Source organism: Trifolium pratense, linkage group LG6 (assembly GCF_020283565.1).
Source record: "Trifolium pratense cultivar HEN17-A07 linkage group LG6, ARS_RC_1.1, whole genome shotgun sequence".
Classification (NCBI taxonomy): domain Eukaryota; kingdom Viridiplantae; phylum Streptophyta; class Magnoliopsida; order Fabales; family Fabaceae; genus Trifolium; species Trifolium pratense.
Genome location: NC_060064.1, coordinates 31,117,236 through 31,137,544, shown reverse-complemented (window position 1 = coordinate 31,137,544; position 20,309 = coordinate 31,117,236). Strand labels below are relative to the sequence as shown.

The following is a 20,309-nucleotide window of genomic DNA, read 5'->3' as shown; positions in this document are numbered from 1 at the left end:
GATCAAATGTTGAATATGTAGTTTGTGTTGTTGGAAATTGTTTGAAGTCCCACATTGCTTAGGTTCCCGGGATGTGAAGTGTATAAATATGTGAGGGCAACCTCACCCTTTGAGCTAGCTTTTGGGGATGAGATCCGAGCATATTTAACATGGTATCAGAGCCGGGTTAAGGACTGCAATGTGGGCATTTGACCCAGGACCACGCTAGGCGTGAGGGTGAGTGTTGAATATGTAGTTTGTGTTGTTGGAAATTGTTTGAAGTCCCACATTGCTTAGGTTCCCGGGATGTGAAGTGTATAAATATGTGAGGGCAACCTCACCCTTTGAGCTAGCTTTTGGGGATGAGATCCGAGCATATTTAACATGGTATCAGAGCCGGGTTAAGGACTGCAATGTGGGCATTTGACCCAGGACCACGCTAGGCGTGAGGGTGGGTGTTGAATATGTTGTTGTGTTGTTGGAGATTGTTTGAAGTCCCACATTGCTTAGGTTCCCGGGATGTGAAGTGTATAAATATGTGAGGGCAACCTCACCCTTTGAGCTAGCTTTTGGGGTTGAGATCCAAGCATATTTAACAGAAGTGACATGATTTTTTTTCTTAGAACTTGTTCAAACGGATTTTGAGAAACATGGAATAAATGAAGACAATGCATGTTTCTCTAGGATTTTTATTTTAGATAGTAAAAAGATGGTCGAAGCCATTTTATGTATTTTTGTTGATTTGTTGATTTTTCGCAAGCTTCGTCGATTGAAGATAATCACATAAAGGGTGTGTTTGGTAACACAAATAAGCTAGCTTATAGCTTATTATATGAGCTTATAAGCTTGTTTCAAAAAATTAGAGGTGTTTGGTAAGAAGCTTTTTTTACTAGCTTATAGCTTTTTTTCAGATGCTATTTCAAGTAGCGTTTGAGCTTATAGCTTATAGCTTTTTACACTTTATTCCATTTTTACCCTTTAATTTAATAACTACCCACTCTAAAAAAGAAACTACCCACTAACAATTATGTCATTTTATATTTATTAACCACTTTAAAAGCTAATTTTACCAAACAGTTTAATTTCAATTAGCTAGTTTTTCAGCTATCAGCTATAAGCTTAACTTTTCAGCTATAAGCTAGCTTTTCAGCTATCAGCTAGCTTATAGCTTATTTTTACCAAACAGACCCAAAGTACATTGTAAACCATTAAATGTAGATAGATCGACATACCCCTCAAATCAAAACTAATAACCATACAAATGAAATTTATTCCATTTTATTTTTACCCATTACATTATTGTTTTTTATCGGTACAATATAGAGCAAATCTCAAATAAAAAATTAAATGGACATTTTTAGGTATTTGAGTTCCAAAAGTTACTTTTTACAACGAGATGAGATATATTCTTCCGCCAAGCCATCTCCAAATACTTATAAGCTCCGCATTTTAGTATGGATAACATCACAAGTTCCAATCTTTATAACGTAGCCTTCAATCCATATTTCTATCAATTAGATATTTCAAAAACTAATCTACAAAAGTGACATCAAAATTGATGCATGTGCAACAAAAGATTACATCAGTGCATATAAATTTATTTATTTTCACCAATAATTATAGCGCACATATTTTTTTTTTGACAGGAGGACACATACATTATTAAGCCCAATATAACAAACCCAAACTATCTGCCAAAAAAAAAAGCCCAAACTACTAAAGTTTGGATTCAATTTTCCTCTCAGAGGTATCTTCAACAGCATGAATCACATTACTCAAAAACTTCTTCCTATTATCAGCATACACGTGTCCATCCCATCCACGCTTCACCAAATCAACGGCCAAAACAACTGCAGCCTTAACCGTCTCCTCAGCACTGTCATGCGCCGAATCAACAATACCCAACCTCACCGCCTCCTTAGCAGTCACCTTCTCCGCCTGCATCACAATTTTCCTCCGAGCCGCGGCGGATCCAACCTTAGCATCAACGACGGCAACAAACCACGCCGGAATAACACGCTTGATGTCAAGTTCGCTCATGTAAAGAAATCCTCTATCAGATCGCATTAAAACATAGTCATGAGATAGAGCCAGCATGTAACCCGCGGCGGCGGCGTGACCGGTGACGGCGGCGATGGTAGGCATAGGAAGAGAGATGAGATCGGAGATGATGGATCGGAGTAAATCGTCCATGAGGATCATGTCTTGCATTGACTTAGCCCAGTTGATGTCGTAACCGTTGGAGAAGAATTTTCCATTGGCGGTTGTGATGAGGGCGGAGGAAGTGGTGGCTTGTTGACGTACATGGCGGAGGGTGGATTTGATGGAATTGAGAAGTGTGGGGTTGAGACGGTGTTCACCGTCGCCGGTTAGTGTTAGGATGAAGATGTTGCCTCTTTTCTCTAAGCTACACATTTTTATTGAATCAATCAAATTAATCATATGAAAACGCATAATCTTAACATATATACTGGGCAAGTATTAATAACCATGAAAACGTAGTAATTTCATAGTTGACTTTTTATTCCAAGTTTCATTGTTTTTTACGAAAAAAATATTTCATGTTTTTTTTTGACAAATGTTGACTAATCTATTTTGGACATCTGTACATTCCAATGGGACATGCATATAGTTGAGACTGAGATTGAAGGATTTGGATTCTCTCCGGTCAAAAAGTGACTGCAGGTGAATCATAACCATCATATCAGATCAATATATTTTGTAATTTCAATCAAATGGTATATGAGAAACTGACTGCATGAATACATGTTTTTTTGACTACATAGAATCTGCATCTGAGATCGAAGGTAGTAATTTTTCCACTTGGTTTCACAATTTTAAATCTTAGCCATTGGTTTAAGGTATAATGGCTTATAATCTTATATTATATTATCTTTATTGAATTAATTATAACTAATTTTTTTACTATTAATTTAAATCGGATGAACGTGATCAATTACTAAGAGCATTTTCAATGGTGATATAACTTTGGGTATCATACATTATTAATGATTCGTCAAAAAAATAAAATAAGTGGCTCCTACAATGTCATACAATACTTATGCAACTCAATATCATACATATTTTACTCTAATGATGATACTACTTTAGGTATCTTACATTATTAGCAAATGATTCCTTTTATATTTATTTTTTAACTTAAATTAATGATATTAAATTGATGATATGATACCTTAAATTAATAATAAGGTACCGTATCATCAATTTTGATATCCTCTATGTCACGTCATCAAACTTCAATGATAAAAAAGTTACGAATCATTAACTAATCTATGATACCCTCTTTGATATTCTTATTGGAGATGTTTTAACTTATTGAATAACTACAGTAAACCTTATTATAATGTATTATTACTATTTTTTTAAAGGTTTCTTCTTACATCCATAAGTGCATCAAAACTTTCATTTTAGTGTTGATAATGTTTTGCAGAAGGAGGTGGTAATTATAAAGTAGCAGCGGTTAAAAGTATCAACTTGGGTGTGTACATCATTATGGAAAAATATTTGTTCAATACGATCCAATTTAAATAGAAATTGGTTTTTTCAATCTATAGGGTGTAAGGTTGGTAATGGTGCTTCGACAAGTTTTTTGTGTGATAAGTAAGTGGGCGAGTCATCATTTTTTTTAAAAAATAAAGAGTTTAATTGTTGTGCACTGTCAGTGTAAATTTTTCTTACACATACATTCAATGACACGTTGTCACATCATTTAATGAATGTGACACATCATGTGTTTTTAATTACCATACATGATGTGTCGGTATATTATTGGACGCATGTGCAAAATAACTTTACACCGACGGTGCATATAAATTAAATTCAAAAATAAATAGACGAGTTATTTGAAAGATAGATTTTCTGGTCTCTTCTCTATTTCTAATTAGAAAGAGGATTCGGATTTTTTGACATGATGGTACTTGATTCTTGTAGGTGAGCTTTCTGGTGGTCATAAAGGCGTTGCTCTAAAATTCAAATAATATTACAACTCTATTTAAATTTAGTACAAGCAATTTGAGTACTTAATCATGTGAGATAATTTTTGTCACAAAAGTTAGTCACCTTTTCTTGTTCAAATATTACAACTATATTTAAACTCTCACATTGAATTCTTTGGAAATTTCTTTCAGATGACTTAAGGGTTGCTACTTCTCGATAACTACTCTCTCTCACTCTATATGGTTCACCCCACAGTCACATAATTCACCTTAATTAGTCAACCACTCTCACTCTACTTTGTCACGGTCAACTTCAAGCTAGTTGTTCACTTTAACCTCAATGTCGACTGAATCCTACTATGAAAGAAGTGGTGAAATTACTAGAATTTGGTATGATTTATCCAATTTCTGACATATCATAGGCGATTCAAGTTCAAGTAGTTCTAAAGAAATGAAGGATGAAATTAGTTTGTAATGAGAAAATTAGTTAATCCCAACAAGATAAAACCACTTTCCTAAGTAAAAAAAGAAAAAAGAAAAAAGAAAAGATAAAACCACTTTCCATTATGTATCCTTCATGGATCAGATGTTAGAAAGACTAAACAAGCTTATTATTGTTTTATGGATAGAGATATTTAGGATACAATTAAATCTTTGTAAACCGATAAGACCACGAGAAGACGGCATTCACGGCTGCCTTTGGCATTTTTGCTTAAAGGAGTATTATGCTCTTTGGTCTGTGCAATGTTCTTGCAACATTCTAGAGATTTATGCAAGTCCATATTTTCATATTTAGTTGAAAAATGTATTGAAGTCTTCATGATCGATTTCTTATTTCTTTTAGCCTCGTTTAAAGAATTTGTACATTGTACTAAAACAATTGTTGAAAGAAATTTGATACTATAGAAGGACAATTAGAATGTGGATATGTCATACTAGGACGTCATTCATATTTTCTTCACAACACAACAGATGATAGCAAGAGTGTCTCCACTTGGCCTGTTTCACAGTTTCAGACTTCTATAGTAAATGTTTATCATGTGCTCGATCAAGTTGATAAGGACAACAAAGCCGGGACTGCTACAAGTTATCGATTGTTTGATATCGATCTTATTGATCATTCCAAAAATCCGGCTGGTCTGGGGAAAGCATCATCACATGTGGAATCTTTTATAGATGTGTGAAATACTCTAAAGGAGGCAAAATCAATTATCCTTAAAAACATTCAAACATGTCAAAATCAATTTTATACCTCTAGAAATCCATTTCAAGGGTAGAGAGCATACCACCATTCCTTCCAGCCATCCAATTTTAACAAAGAAAATTATCATGTGATCTAAGTTAATGTCTACGATTCGGTTATTTTAGCAGTTTGATCGTGGTTTCGTCCTGATTCAAATGGTTTAAAGCAGTTGAACCATAACCTAGACGTATCGCGGTTCAATGTCTGGTTCGGTTTTAAAAACATTGGCACATAAAAGCAATATAGAAAAGAAAAGTTTTCACTAAAGCCAAAGAAAACAAACAGAAAATCATCTATCACAATGCCAAATTTAAATGATTAGTTAGATAACTAACCTAATACCTAAACCAAATTTAAACGGTAAACCAAGTTGGTATTTTAGATTTAAAAAGGGAAGGTATTAAAAGGGATAACAGCAGCACAAATACTCAAACATTTCTAAACCAGATTACCAACCCATCAATGTTCTCCTAACTTTGTCTACAATCTGACTTCTCGCTTTACTGCTGTTCAATGGAAACTCTCAGCTTTCGTCCAACAAAAACCTGTAAACTTCCCACTGGCGTTCTTGTGTCGAATGTCTAACAACTTCAGCCTACTGTAAGATTAAAGAATAAGTGAGAAACAGGAATATATTTTATTTAGAAACTGTAAAAGATTTCTTCAAACAACATCAGAATGTTCATGTGTTTTTTGAGAGAGCTTATGAAAATGACTAACCACATGTTCATGACCTGTTTTCAACTTATGAACAGCTTATAGTTAGTCACAAAATAAAAATACAGCTTATAGGCTATAGCTTATACAAAAACAGTTTTACTTTTATTTTATCTTTTGTTATAGAAAAAGATTATACATAAGCGCTTATCATATGCTATAAGTGCTTAATTAAACTGTTTATCTAAACAGGTCCGGAAGGCCAATAGGATCAGACAAGTGACGAGGAATATTTTGTTATAGAAAAAGATTATACATAAGCGCTTATCATATGCTATAAGTGTTTAATTAAACTGTTTATCTAAACAGGTCCGGAAGGCCAATAGGATCAGACAAGTGACGAGGAATCTTTTGTTATAGAAAAAGATTATACATAAGCGCTTATCATATGCTATAAGTGCTTAATTAAACTGTTTATCTAAACAGGTCCGGAAAGCCAATAGGATTACTCATCAGACAAGTGACGAGGAATTTAGGCAGTTTGTATTAGAACATGTGAATATGCACTAGCAATACACACAAATTTTACACATATGTTTCACTGTTATCAATATAGCAGAACACCAAAAAAACTGCTATGTGAAATAGAAGATAATATTGCATAAAAATATCGGAAGCTGCATAGCGGTTTGAAAAAAGCATGTTACATGCAACTAAAAAGGAAATGGAGGCAAAGTAGAGCTTGCATATTTCAATATCTTATCACGTAATATTATTAGTAAATGTCTGTTTAAAACCTATTTACACTATTAATGTATAGTTATTAAACTGTAACTTAAATAATTGCTTACCGAGAAAATGAATACTCCCAATGCTTTTAAGGCCAAGGTAACACATAGAAAACACGAGGCCTTCCCTTTCCAGACAGTTCGACAGGATTGGCAACCAGTAGTTCAATATCTGGACCCCGGTTCACTATAATAACCCACAAAGGATGCAGCATATCTTCTTTTAAGCTGGAACACAGTGTTTTCTGACGTTTGGGATCTATGATCTTTTCTCCATCTTTTTGCTGAACAAATAAGTCAATATTTTGAAAGCCTTTCGCACTTGAAGTAAATCTACCATAAGCAACCTGATTGAGAAAGGAACAATGACTATAAATAAACCAATTGCAACGAAAGTTTATGAAACTAAACATATGGTAACAGATTGTATATTTATAGCGCCATTGTAGCCTCTATTTGACAATACTTTTGAATAGCATATCACAGAACAATAGTAATTTGTTCAAATTCTGCTACGCTATAGCGCTACAATAGCCGCTATTTGACAACACTGATATTTGTAAAATAGTTATCAAGAGTCAAGAGACAAATCAAAAACAAACAAACAAAGCCATAGGAGTGAAAAGCATTTGATTCGAGTGAAGTAGAAAAGACGGCAAATGACAATAGTCAAGTATACATTATGAATCGTAAGATACATTACTAATAAAAATATGATTAACTGTTTAAGAAAATAAGTGACACAGATAAATTTTAAGTTGATATATCACATACAAATCTCAAAATAAATTTAAGATTCAAGTCATATATCAAATGACAAAAGAAATGTGGTGACTACACAAAGTTGTCAAAAATATTGGTTGATTCACCATATGGGATTCAACACAATGAATCAGAATTCAATATGAGATTCATGTCCAAGATAGATACACCCCAGTGATTCATATAAATCGAGTTCAATTTTGTATCGAACCGAGATATGACTCACATGTATCGTAAGATATCGATAACCATGGTAAACACACTAAGGGAGAAGCACAAGGCGATATGCGTATATAAATGACAACTTGGTAGGACAAAATACCTTAACATCAGAATCCTTAGAACATACTATAGCTGAAGCAACACACTGTATCTGTAGCAAAGTATGAACCGGGCTCAACGTATTATCCACCGTAACCGTTGGTTTCTTCGGCGTCGTCAAGTCTTGGCTGAGAGGATGCATAGACACCTTGTCTAACAACTCAGGACCAAATAATTCTTCAGAATAAGCCGGTGGAAAAGAAGAAAACCCCTGCAAATGTCCATGTTCAGGTCCAGCTAACTGAAGTACACTGGAGATACACTTCTCTCCTAAGGCATTCTTAAGATACTCGCATACATCGTCTCGCCTCTTTTTGATGTGAAACAATTCCCTGTTTTTAAATATTAAAAAGTATAAACATATTACAATATGTCGCATAAAGTTACTATTACTACAAAAATTCAGGAACAGATAGATGGTTAATTATCTATCATGGATCATTACTCAGCAGCTTCCAAATAAATTCATTGGTCATTATGTCATATTGGAATTTCCAACAATTTTCAAGTACCGTACGGTACACACAATTTTGAGACATCATATCTATCTAGATAAATGAACATAATCAATAGAGCATCTATTTATAAAATGGACATAAATAAGTATATAAATGTATACAGTTAAATCTGAATTGTGTTATGGGTTATATATGCAAAACAAAATCTAATATGAAAAAACTAAACTACATATATACGACAATAAAAAATACATAGTAACAAAATCTAATATGAAAAAACTAAACTACATATATACGACAATAAAAAATACACAGTAACAAAATCTAATATGAAAAAACTAAACTACATACATATGTTCGAGCACCAGCTGTTTGACAAACAAAAGCTGAATGAGTTAGGTTCAACATAAAGAGTGTGTGAGAGTTGTTTCATTTTTAATTATGGGTCTGGCTAAAGTTTGGTGTTTATGGGTGATTCTATAGGGGTGATCTTCAACTAAAAGGGCTAATAGTAACAAAAATGTTGAAAACACAAAAGTTAGAGATTTTATTACCATTTTAAGCAATATTACGACCAAGTTGGAAAAAAAAACGTAAGCTAACTATTATGCAGAGTTTCTTGGTTCTCTCTCCAAAAAAAAAAAAAAACTATGCAGAGTAACTATAATGGCATTTGGAACTCCCATACCACAACTCTCTGGGCAGGTTTAGAGAACTTTTCACACACCAAATTTAACATGTACTAACTCGACAACACAGTAAGATAGTTACTTTCTAATTCTCATTTGCATTGGAAATTAGGAATATACAAGCGGACATTTCAAAGAATAGTGACCAAGATATTCAAGATAGCTTTAATTTTTTATATCATGGCAGCCACCAAAAAAACATTTGAGTACAAAAGTAAAACATGTTTTCAGCTTCTAGCCACCTGTGTAAAAGTGTAACCTAGTCCGGCAAACTACTAATTTTTTTTTCCTGAGTCCAACCATGATGAACAATGCAGTATCACCCTTTTTCATTCATCTGATTCACTATTGAAGTTAATGTCTTGAGTTTCCATTAAATCCTGCCCCATAATATTGACGTCAGCCTTAGTGAAATCTCTTGCATCTTCTAGAATATATGGCTCAACCAATTTCCAGAACCAAGTCGTATTGCTTCCCATAATACCAATCCAGAATACCTTTCCCGTTCCCTTGACTTTACAATCAATGGACATGGCTTTGAACTTTTTGACAATGCTCTCCACTCCCTCACGATTTCCTTTAATCTTTAGTAAAACATCCCCCGATGAATTTCGATGGCCCGCATACATGTACCAGTATGCAAGAACACACGGTGACAACCACCTATGAATAAGTTTTGGAGTTGTAGGATGACCTTTTGACCAAAACTGATCGGCATAAAATCCAAAATGAGAGCTTGCAATGGTGCAAAACTTATCTGGTACGTTCTCACTGTCATCGCTTGGCTTAAAAGTAGGATGCAGCCAGTCATAAAACTGACGATGTATATGACTCTTCATGACATAATGGCTCTCAGAATTGCCATCAAAATCGAAACGGATAATGTGGTTCTTCCTTTGGTCATCAGAATCAATCTGCAAACCACCTAAAAGCATCCCAATCAGTATTTCTCTCTGTTCTTTGCTTAGCTTCAGGCTCGTTGGCTTTTTAATAATTTTCCTTCTCAAACTCAGGATAAAGTCAAGCTTTTCCATTAATGGGGCATCAATTTCATACTTCTTTTGGCACATTAAGTCGTAGATCTTCTCGGCCTTTAAGTTATTTCCTGAATATAGGTATCCATGTAAGATGATGTTACATGACCGGGCATTGACACCAATACTTGCATCACGGAACATTTGGCTAAAGATATCCTCAGCCTTGTCAAGTTTACCAACTTTCACCAACGAATCCAAATATATATTGTATATTGCAGTATTAGGACGACATTTCTCCAGGCATTGCAAGAACACCTCTTCCAATTTATCATGTGATTCCAAGTTGAAGTACATGTTTAGTAAATAAACATATGATGGTGTAAGGGGCTTCAGACCACTATTGACAAAATCTGTCATGACTGATTCTGCAAATTCGGATGCTTGTGCTTTGCACAGTATTTCTATTATTTTATTATATGCTGCAACACTTGTGTTACCTAGTTTCAACTGCATTTCCCTAAATACCTCCAACGACTTCATAGGCATACCAACCTTAGAGTAGACTTCCATTTTGTACACAAAAGCTTGTGATGGAGGGTTGCTTTCAAACTGCAAAAGTTTGGACCAAGTTTTGTCTGCTTCGTCCACCTCCCCCACCCTTGCACAAGCCCTCAAGATCGATACTAGCACCTCTTTACTCTCATCAATTCCAGCATGAAGCATATCTTCCCTCAATGCTTGTATTCTTTCTTTGTCTATAGAATCCTGATAGCTATGCAGCCAAATTAGGCCACCATAAATATCTTTATGTACATTAAATCCAGTTGTAACCATACGGTGATATATAAACTCAGCTTGCTTAAAATACTGCTTTGAAAAATTCCCTTGTTTGTTTACAAGAGCTTTGAAAAGAGAATTATGTAAGCTAAGACAGGGCTGGTATCCACCCAACTGAATCATTCGGTGGAAAATACCACACGCTTCATCCAAACAACCTTGAATAGGAGAACTTACGTAAGCCACAACCAACATATGGAATGTTGATTCGCTGGGAACACGACCTTGATTGATAATATCATCAAAAACCTCACGGCACTTTGCAAACTTACCCTCTTTACCCATGTAATCAGCCAGCCTAGTAGCAAGAGCAAAATCAAACCAATACCAACTCTGTTGCATCATCCATTTGTATACCTTTAGGCAGGACAAAAATAATTAATCAAATTTAGGAACAAATAACAGCTTATGATCATACAGTATTATCTAAGAAGTTCAACTTGGTTTCACTATTTGGATTTATCTTTTCCACCACTAGTATCCGGTCCACTTGACCGCCTAATTTGGTTCGGGGGTCAGTTCTGGCAAGTGGTTCCATTCCCCTCCCAATCGCAGTTGCAGGGAATCGAACTGTGGTCCTCCTTAGCAAGTCCAACACCAATCACCACTGGACCAACTGAGGATTGTTACAACTCGGAATTTTGCTAAAATACTAATTTGATGAATGAATATCTAGCATTTACTTATTTATATTAAAACTTTCCCTCTAACAAACTGAATTGAAGCAAAAAACACTGTAAATAGATGAAAGTGAAAAGGAAGAAACTGACCCTAAATGCAGTCTCGATTTCGCGAATGGTCAAGCAATGCATAATGATATAGGTGGCTTCTTCCTGCCTGAGCCACTTCCTCTGCGCATTAAGAATCCTAACCAGAGTTCCTGCCTTGTGCGCGGGAAGCTCTTTGCAGAGCCAGGCAACTCTAGATCTCCGCCAGAGTTCCGGCACCTGACTCAACTCCATCACCTCCACATCAGGACGGGGCAGCCGCTTATCATCAGCCTCCGGCTCCACCGCAAAATGGAAAATAAGGTCTTCATGGGGAACACGCTGGTCGGCGGCCGCAGCTATGAGGCGGGTAGGGAGAAGTCGGAAAGGAAGCGTGCGTTGTGAGTGGAGAGTGGAGAGAGTGAGATTGCGAAAAAGTGTGAATGTTGAACGCATTGAAGAAGAAGAAGAATGAAACCGGAAGCGGAAGAAGTACCTAACCGGACCTGGACTAGCTGCTGCAGTTGTTAATCCCTGCATTCATGAGTGCATCGCAGCCGTTAAAATAATCAAACCCTTTGAATTCCGCCACGTCAACACGTTTTGCACTCCAGCAAAGCAATGTTTTGCGGTGGACTGCAGTGGTGACCGGAGGAGTGTACCTACCGGCGTCACATTCCAATGTTTGTTTCAGTGAGTAGTGACGTGGTTCTACTTTATCATATTCCGTATATCTCTGAAACTTCGAGCTGGTAAACTATACAACACAATTTGAATAATTTGTTGCTCTAATTTCCAACCCAAACTGAGAGTGATTTAAAGGAAATTGAATATGGAAAGTGATTTAGAGGATAATATGCTTAAAAATTAAGGAAGAGATACTGAAATTACGGCAATTTTGTTGTTAAAGTGGGAGGATTATCGTCTTGTCTTGTCAATAGAGACAATGTCCTCCCCCTAGAGTGGGACTCAGAAGCTGGAGGAAGATAATAACCTTAGAGTATGACTATAGGCTGTGGCAAACAAGTGGGTCGCGGATATACAGTAGTATAAATTATGAATATATGGCCTTAAGCCGGTGATATTATGCATAAGTTACTTTACCAAGGAACGAATTCGAATTTTATAAAACTGTTGGATTGAAAGTTTATATCGTATAGATCATTTATATTTTTTTAAAAAAAAATCGAAAATCATTTGATATGTTATTGAGACTCATTAAAATTAATGGTTTATGAGTTTTTATTTAATACCGTTAATCTTGATTGATGTCAATAACCTATCAAATGATTACCGATTTTTTTTAAAAAAATTATGGATGATATAACCGAAATAAATTTTCAATTCAACGGTCGATTTTATAAAATTCGTATTCGTTATAATAATATCGGCAGCTTGTGCACCATGAAAGACTCGGATGAAGTCTTACATGTTAGTCAAAGCCATGAATATATCTCATTGTCAAAGACAAAAGAAAAATTACCAATTTTTTCATTTGGGCTAAAAATAAATAATATTTATTCATTTAAACAATACAAATTTATAGCAACTAAAAATAAAAAGGATAAATCTGCGAACAAACTCACATCAATTAACATCTATGTTAATAGTATAAAACTACGAATTACATAAGCCTACAAATATGACTATATTGAAGTCTCCGGAATATTCATGTCTTCGAATATGTAGCATCAGGGACGGAACCAGAAAAAATCACCAAGGGTGGCGGAAATATAAATTTGATAAATAACATCAACCATAGCTAACTTCTACTATTTAATATTTTCAAACACAACACTATTTAAGATTCTTTTTTAAAAAGAAAGAGCTATATATTATAACAAATAAAGCAATACGGATATCGGACTACACACAGACACTGACATATCGACACCGAAAATAATTTGACTAAATAAAATAATTCAATGTAATCATAAGTGACGATGTTGTGTCGGTGTTGGACACGTCTGATCTAAAGAGTGTCCGTGTGTTTTTCTAAGATTGTAACATATTAAAATAATCATGCTTAGAAAACCTTGTAGAATGAAATTAAAGTGTTTGGTAAATTTAGTTTTTGTAATCATAAAATGACATAAATTAAAATAGTTAGGTGGGATGACCGGAATTTGAACCTCACCCTCTTACATATATAAGCAATGTTCTGCCAACTGAGCTAAGCTCAGGGGACTTAAATTAAAATAATTAACAAATATTATTATTTTATAAGTATACTAGTATATCTTTACGAAAGATTGAGTGGAACATAAAGAAGGGTGACAGACTACTAATTTTTTTTTTTTTAATATCAGGGGTGGCAATATATATGTTACATAGGATATTATACTACTACTATATGTATGATGGGGTGGCGGCTGCCCCTTTTCTTCACTACTAGTTCCGTCTCATTGATAACATCAAAGTCGACATTGATTGTATCTGCACTAAATCGTAACTAATCCTTCAACCCAAAACAAATGAACACCGTACAAAGACGGGAAACAAAATACATCGCACAAAGACGGGACAACAAAATACACCGTACGAAGACGGGAAATCAAAACAAACAAATATCGAAAAATCACACTTATTTATTTGAGAAAAAAATAAAATTGGAGGGGTGATTCCAGGTCAAAATTGATCTTAAAGCCCTCTTCGATAGATTAAGAGGGAAAAAAATGGTGACGGCTAAGATTAGAAAAGAAGAAGAAAAGCGACTTAATTTCTTAATGTAAAATTTCTTAATGAATAAAATATAAAGAGAAGTTGGTTAAAAAAAAATATAAAGAGAAGTTATCGATTTTTTATGCAAGGTTTTCAGAATGATGCAATGTTTGGGTTGAACCAAAATCCTCTTTCTAATTTTTGAAGCAAAAACAAAGGCTGTGCATGGTTCGTAGTATGACATTTCCAAATGTTAATATTATTGTGGAAATTTAAATGTCAATTTTGCTCATGAATTGCTTGGAAGTCCTCGTATTTAAGAATCACTTTTTTGACTTTATTTAAGAATCACTTGTCAAAACTCATTTAGTTTTTTTTTGAAGCAAAAACTCATATTAGTTATAATTATACATAAGCGACTATATGATATTCCCCATTATAGGGCTAAAAAAATATTATAGAGACTAAAAATAAAATTTGAGATATTTATGAGGACTAAAAACTTATTTAACTCTTAAATAAATTCATTCCGTAAAATTGATTCTAGTTACGATTGAGTTGAATATAGAAGAGGTTGAACTTGGACAATAGTTTTAAGACTAAATCAATTGCAGAAGTAAAAACCGAATCAAACCATACGATTCAACTAGTTGAATGAGTTGAATCTTCATCTAGCACTGTCTACGATTCGGTTATTTTAGCGGTCTGATCGCAATTTCGTCCTGATTCAAATGGTTTAAAGCAGTTGAACCATAACCTAAATGTATGTGGTTCAGTGTCCAGTTTGGTTTTAAAAACATTAGTTTACACGTTGGCACATAAAAGCAATCAAAGCAATATAGACGAGAAAAGTTTTCACTAAAGCCAAAAGGAAACAAACATAAAATCATCTATCACAATGCCAAATTTACATGATTAGTTAGATAACTAATCTAATACCTAAACCAAATTTAAACAGTAAACCAAGTTGGTATTTTAGGTTTTAAAAGGGAAGGCATTAAAAGGACCACCAGCAGCACAAATACTCAAACAGTAAGCTAAACCAGACTACCAACCCATCAATGTTCTCCTAACTTTGTCCACAATCTGACTTCTTGCTTTACTGCTGTTCAATGGAAATTCTCGGCTTTCGTCCAACAAAAACCTGTAGACTTCCCACTGGCGTTCTTGTGTCGAATGTCTAACAACTTCAGCCTACAGTAAGATTAAAGAATAAGTGAGAAACAATAACAGATTTTATTTAGAAACGGCAACATGATTTCTTCAAACAACATTGAAATGTTCATGTGTTGTTTGGGAGAGCTTATGAAAACAACTTATGATATGTTCATGAACTGTTTTCAGCTTATTTCTATAAGGTCTTCAGGATAGTTTAGGAACACAGCTTATAAGCCTATATAAAAACAGTTTTTAGTTTATTTTATCCTTTTTTATAGAAATAGATTAAACATAAGCACTTAATTAAACTAGTGATCAAGCAGCATTGTCACCACTAGGAACAATATAGCGGAACAGCAAAAAATCTGCTATGTGAAATAGAAGATAGTGTTGCATAAAAATATTGGAACCCGCATAAAAATAGAAGATAGTGTTGCATAAAAATAATTGCTTACCGAGAAAATGAATACTCCCAATGCTTTTAAGGCCAATGTAACATCATAGAAAACACGAGGCCTTCCTTTTCCAGACAGTTCTACGGGATTGGCAACCAGTAGTTCAATATCCGGACCCCGGTTCACTATAATAACCCGCAAAGGATGAAGCATCTCTTCTTTTAAGCTGGAACACAGAGTTTTCTGACGTTCGGGATCTAGGATCTTTTCTCCATCTTTTTGTTGAACAAATAAGTCAATATTTTGAAAGCCTTTCACACTTGAAGTGAATCTACCATAAGCAACCTGATTGAGAAAGGAACAATGACTATAAATAAACCGATTGCAACGAAAGTTTATGAAACTAAACATATGGTAACAGATTGTATATTTATAGCGTCACTGTAGCCTCTATTTGACAACACTTTTGAATAGCATATCGCAGAACAATAGTAATTTGTTCAAATTCTGCTATGCTATAGCAATGCAATAGCCGCTATTTACAACACTGATATTTGTAAAATAGTTGTCAAGATTCTAGAGACAAATCAAAGACAAAAAACAAACATGTATCGTAAGATATCGATAACCATGGTAAACACGGTACACTAAGGGAAAAGCACAAGGCGATGTGCGTATATAAATGACAATTTAGTAGGACAAAATACCTTAATATCAGAATCCTTAGAAATCCTCATAATGTCATAACACAAGCCTTTCTGATCAACACACTGTATCTGAAGCAAAGTATGAACTGGGCTCAACGTATTATCCACCGTAACCGTTGGTTTCTTCAGCGTTGTCATGTCTTGACTGAGAGGATGCAAAGACACCTTGTCTAACAACTCAGGACCAAATAATTCTTCAGAATAAGCCGGTGGAAGAGAAGAAAACCCCTGCAAATGTCCATATTCAGGTCCAGCTAACTGAAGTTCACTGGAGATACACATCTCTCCTAAGGCATTCTTAAGATGCTCGCATACATCGTCTCGCCTCTTTTTGGTGTGAAACAATTCCCTGTTTTTTAATAATAAAAAGTATAAACATATTACAAATATGTCGCATAAAGTTACTATAACTACAAAAATCCAGGAACAGACAGATGGTTAACTATCTATCATCGATCATTACTCAGCCGCTTCCTAATGTGAAAAGCTACGTTGCAAGTATATCGGGAGGTACATGTACGAGAATTTTAGAAAATCAAGAAACATATACAAGAAACAAGGATTTATAGGCAGGATTTATAATAACCTCTTTACAAAATAAATTCATTGATCATAGAAATTGATTATCTAATCGCTACATAGAATCTTTATTAACTTCTTACATTATAAATCAGAATTGAATCAAGAAACATATACAAGAAACAAGGAAAGAATCCAATAGGTAAAGCATCAACGTTGTCAACGAAAGGAATCTAAAAAAACCTAATTTTTAAGATGTGATAATAAAGAGAATCCAGCAGAATCAGAATATAAACAAAATCTTGCAAATAAGATTCCAACAAACCTTACGCGTGTAGGTATCCGTCACATGTACACTGGATGTGATAATAAAGAGAATCCAGCAGAATCAGGATATAAACAAAATCTTAAAAATAAGAATCCAAAAAAAGCTACACTTACATTTCATCGGTGATAAAGAACAAATCTAGGGCCCTTCCATCTGGTGTTGGCATCACTTTAACTCTCTGAATAGTCAGTTGAAGGTTACACAAGATTTCATTAATATCTACAAAGTTAAAGAAAAAAAAAAATTATATTCCATTCCATATGTAACAGCATAAGAGAGAAGAAAAGCGATAACATAACTAGTTACCATGTAATAATCCTTTCTGATCAATAATCCAAACCTTCAACAAGTAAATTGGAGGTGGTGAAGGATTAGTAGATTGATTGAAATTATAAGAAAACAAACATGAAGGACAAGGTGAAAGAAGCCTTGTTTTCAAGCTTTCCCAATCAATTGTGAGTGATGCAGGATGTGGAATAACCCAAAATACTATGTAGCACCATCTTCCGTCCGTTGATATGTCTACATCAACATCAAAAATTCGATGGTTAATATGCAAACAACGGTCATTAAAAATCATAAAAAAATTTAAATGAAATATAAGTAAAACAAGCAACAAAAAATGAAGAAAACAAATTCTATAGTGAACCTCCTTGTCCACTTAAAATTGACCAAAAACACGAACAATTGATGTCGTCGGTGACATGAATTCTCTAACCTTGAACTCTCTATCTCTCTCATCATTCTCTCTAAATTCTCTAAACATCACTCTCTTTCTCATTTTATCACAATTTTGTTTTGCCTGAAGTTTTTTGCAACTAAAAGGTAGAGAATCCAAATCCTTTCATCCGCAAATCAAATACCGAAAGTACCAATGAAAGCACATTCACGATCCTCTCCTTCGTCACGAATGAGACCTCATGAATGAGAATATAACATGATCGATATCAGTTTGACCAAAACAAGAAAAACAAATACGAGTTGAATTTCGAGTTCCATTTTCTCTTCTTGTCAGAAAAAAAAAAAATCCATTTTCTCTTATTTTACCAAACAAGTACATCATATCATTGTCTCAAATCTGGCAATAACGAGAACCGTGAACTTCTACTTTCAAAAACCGACATATGTCATATTGAAATTTCCAACAGTTTTCAAGTACCGTACGTTACAAACAATTTTGAGACATCATATCTATCTTAACATCAAATCACTGTCTCAGACGTTACAATAAAGAGAACCGCAAAATTCTACTATCCAAAATTTTCAAGTACTATAAAATCTACAACAAAATTTTCCAATGAAAAAAATCCAAAACCATGAAAAGATTTGAAATTTAACAAAAAATGAAGAAACCCAGATGAGAAAAATGATATACCAGCTCTAGTAATGCGAAGACCGAATTCAAGAATGATTCTGCAAAGATCACAGCCAAGACCAGCTTTGTCGGGACAATTGACAGTGACAACAGTTGGTTCGTTGGTGTTCTTGGCATGTTGGATCACAACGATATCGTCCCACGGTATCCCCATCACTGAGAAATGGTGAATTTAGTGGAGAATTGTGGATGGAAATAGCATTGCCGGAGCTCCGGCGAGTGATTTTGTGGTGTTTGAGAAGAGAAGAGAAGAAGAAGAAGAACTAACAGAGTGTAATATTTGTTTATGGATTATATAGAAAAAGAAATTTTTTTTTTTTTTTTTTGACTAAAAAAGAAAATGGTTTATTAATAATTAATAAATAAATAAGTCTTTATAATTTGAACTTTTCTTACCCACAAAGTTTTGTAATGAGCTTTTCTGACCCACAAAAAATAATGCTTTATGAATTTTAATTTTGGATTACTTTATGTTTTAATTAATATTTTTAGTGATAGAGATTGAGTAAATATGTTTTAGTGTCCTGCTTATAAGTTTGCATTGACTAGTCTCACACCACTAGGCACTAGCATTTTTTTACGATGAACTGATGATCGAACCCATAAATTTCTCAGACCAAAATTAGTGGCTTCTAAGCACTCGCATTTTGGTACCTAAATATTTTGGGTAACTCCTTTGCTTTATTGGTTAAATTAACATGTCTACTTTTCATATTTTTTAATAATTTTTTGTATTCTTATTTATAATATTATAATACAGGATCGAACTCAGGATCTATAGCGTACTACTCAAATCCCTCACCACTAGACCAAACATAGTGACTTTGTATTTTTAGATTTGTACAAAAAATATATTCATATAAAAATTAAATTTTGCTCAAAAATAAAATATGATACAAATGATTATTTCAATGTTTTGGTCAACAATTGCCCTTAATATTTACTATATAATTTTATTTTTTTGAATGGTTTACTATATAAATTTTGGTCAAGAGAAATTTACCATATAAATATTATACATTAATTGTATATAAGTTTTTGTCATTAATTACTATTCAAAATATTAGTAATAATTTGTTTTTTTTATAAAAAGTACCGTAGAAAATATTTTTTTTGAAAAAGTCAAATTAACACATTCAAATTGGTACCAGAGAGAATCAAACCTAAAACCTTAAGAAAAAACACACTCACAAGTCTCAAGTCAATATCACTATAACCAGAGGAAATACTATTTTCATTTTTTGTAAGTAAAGTCTAGACACAAAATTATTCTACTTATGAATGGGAACTCGGCTGTTCTTAATTCTATGAAGCTCACCTTAGATTGGTGAGGTTGAGAAGATTAATTCTATCACATGGGACACTAGCAAAAACAACACAAATTCTCTAACTATCACTGACCTCTGCTTCGACAAAATAAGCACTGACGTCGTGTTCATGTGGCCTTAACCGCAGGTTGCTCATGTCGTGTCGACATCAGTATACTTTTTTTGTTAGCATTATTTTTATATTACACCTTTTATGACAATAAAATAAATAAATTTTACTTGCACACACGATGTTGATGTGGTCACAAAAACAAAAAAGTGAAAGTGCAGCCAAAAACAAGGTGACGTTGATGTGTCAGCCTTTGATGGAACCATTTGTGGCCTCTTGGTGCTGCTATTTCCGCGCACTGAAACCATATGTCTTTTTTCCCTACCCAGATAGGTGTTAATAAGTGACATTTCGGTTGTCAGATGATCCAAATGTGTATTTATAAGTGAGGATGTTCTCCATCTTATAAATCGGT

General features: G+C 34.1%; 3 protein-coding genes and 1 pseudogene across 4 annotated transcripts; all 4 read right to left on the bottom strand.

The window, feature by feature from the left end:
• Positions 1 to 1,510: 1,510 nt before the first annotated feature.
• Positions 1,511 to 2,478, bottom strand: LOC123891506 (enoyl-CoA delta isomerase 1, peroxisomal). The gene has a single exon (XM_045941384.1). It carries the CDS (start codon positions 2,431 to 2,433, stop codon positions 1,696 to 1,698), a length of 738 nt encoding a protein of 245 aa, XP_045797340.1. The 5' UTR covers positions 2,434 to 2,478; the 3' UTR covers positions 1,511 to 1,695.
• A 2,943-nt stretch (positions 2,479 to 5,421) lies between these two features.
• On the bottom strand, positions 5,422 to 8,597 carry LOC123892097 (annotated as a pseudogene).
• LOC123891505 (pentatricopeptide repeat-containing protein At2g15820, chloroplastic-like) lies at positions 7,904 to 12,430 on the bottom strand. 2 transcript variants are annotated; one of them, XR_006803135.1, is made up of 3 exons: positions 11,438 to 12,359; positions 9,096 to 11,024; positions 7,904 to 8,038 (listed from the first exon to the last, which is right to left on the bottom strand). XR_006803135.1 is itself a non-coding variant. In XM_045941383.1 (2 exons), exons 1-2 carry the CDS (start codon positions 11,912 to 11,914, stop codon positions 9,183 to 9,185), a joined length of 2,319 nt encoding a protein of 772 aa, XP_045797339.1. In that variant the 5' UTR covers positions 11,915 to 12,430; the 3' UTR covers positions 8,924 to 9,182. The 2 variants fall into 2 exon arrangements, 1 of the variants encoding a protein (XP_045797339.1); XM_045941383.1 differs by lacking the exon at positions 7,904 to 8,038 and having other exon boundaries at positions 8,924 to 11,024; positions 11,438 to 12,430.
• Positions 12,431 to 14,874: 2,444 nt separating this feature from the next.
• Positions 14,875 to 18,842, bottom strand: LOC123891504 (ACT domain-containing protein ACR9). The gene is made up of 6 exons (XM_045941382.1): positions 18,518 to 18,842; positions 17,449 to 17,664; positions 17,256 to 17,361; positions 16,296 to 16,644; positions 15,649 to 15,933; positions 14,875 to 15,229 (listed from the first exon to the last, which is right to left on the bottom strand). The coding sequence occupies exons 1-6, from the start codon at positions 18,669 to 18,671 to the stop codon at positions 15,083 to 15,085; spliced, it is 1,257 nt and encodes a 418-aa protein (XP_045797338.1). The 5' UTR covers positions 18,672 to 18,842; the 3' UTR covers positions 14,875 to 15,082.
• Between the last annotated feature and the right edge of the window lie 1,467 nt (positions 18,843 to 20,309).

Coding starts and splice junctions, on each gene's coding strand:
- LOC123891506 (XM_045941384.1), bottom strand. CDS start 2,433: ATGCGTTTTCATATGATTAATTTGATTGATTCAATAAAAATGTGTAGC.
- LOC123891505 (XM_045941383.1), bottom strand. CDS start 11,914: ATGCAGGGATTAACAACTGCAGCAGCTAGTCCAGGTCCGGTTAGGTAC. Junction 11,025..11,437: donor AAATCGAGACTGCATTTAGG/GTCAGTTTCTTC, acceptor TCCTGCCTAAAG/GTATACAAATGGATGATGCA.
- LOC123891504 (XM_045941382.1), bottom strand. CDS start 18,671: ATGGGGATACCGTGGGACGATATCGTTGTGATCCAACATGCCAAGAAC. Junction 16,645..17,255: donor TTCTTTATCACCGATGAAAT/GTAAGTGTAGCT, acceptor ATTAAAAAACAG/GGAATTGTTTCACACCAAAA. Junction 15,230..15,648: donor TGGGAGTATTCATTTTCTCG/GTAAGCAATTAT, acceptor ATCTTACTGTAG/GCTGAAGTTGTTAGACATTC.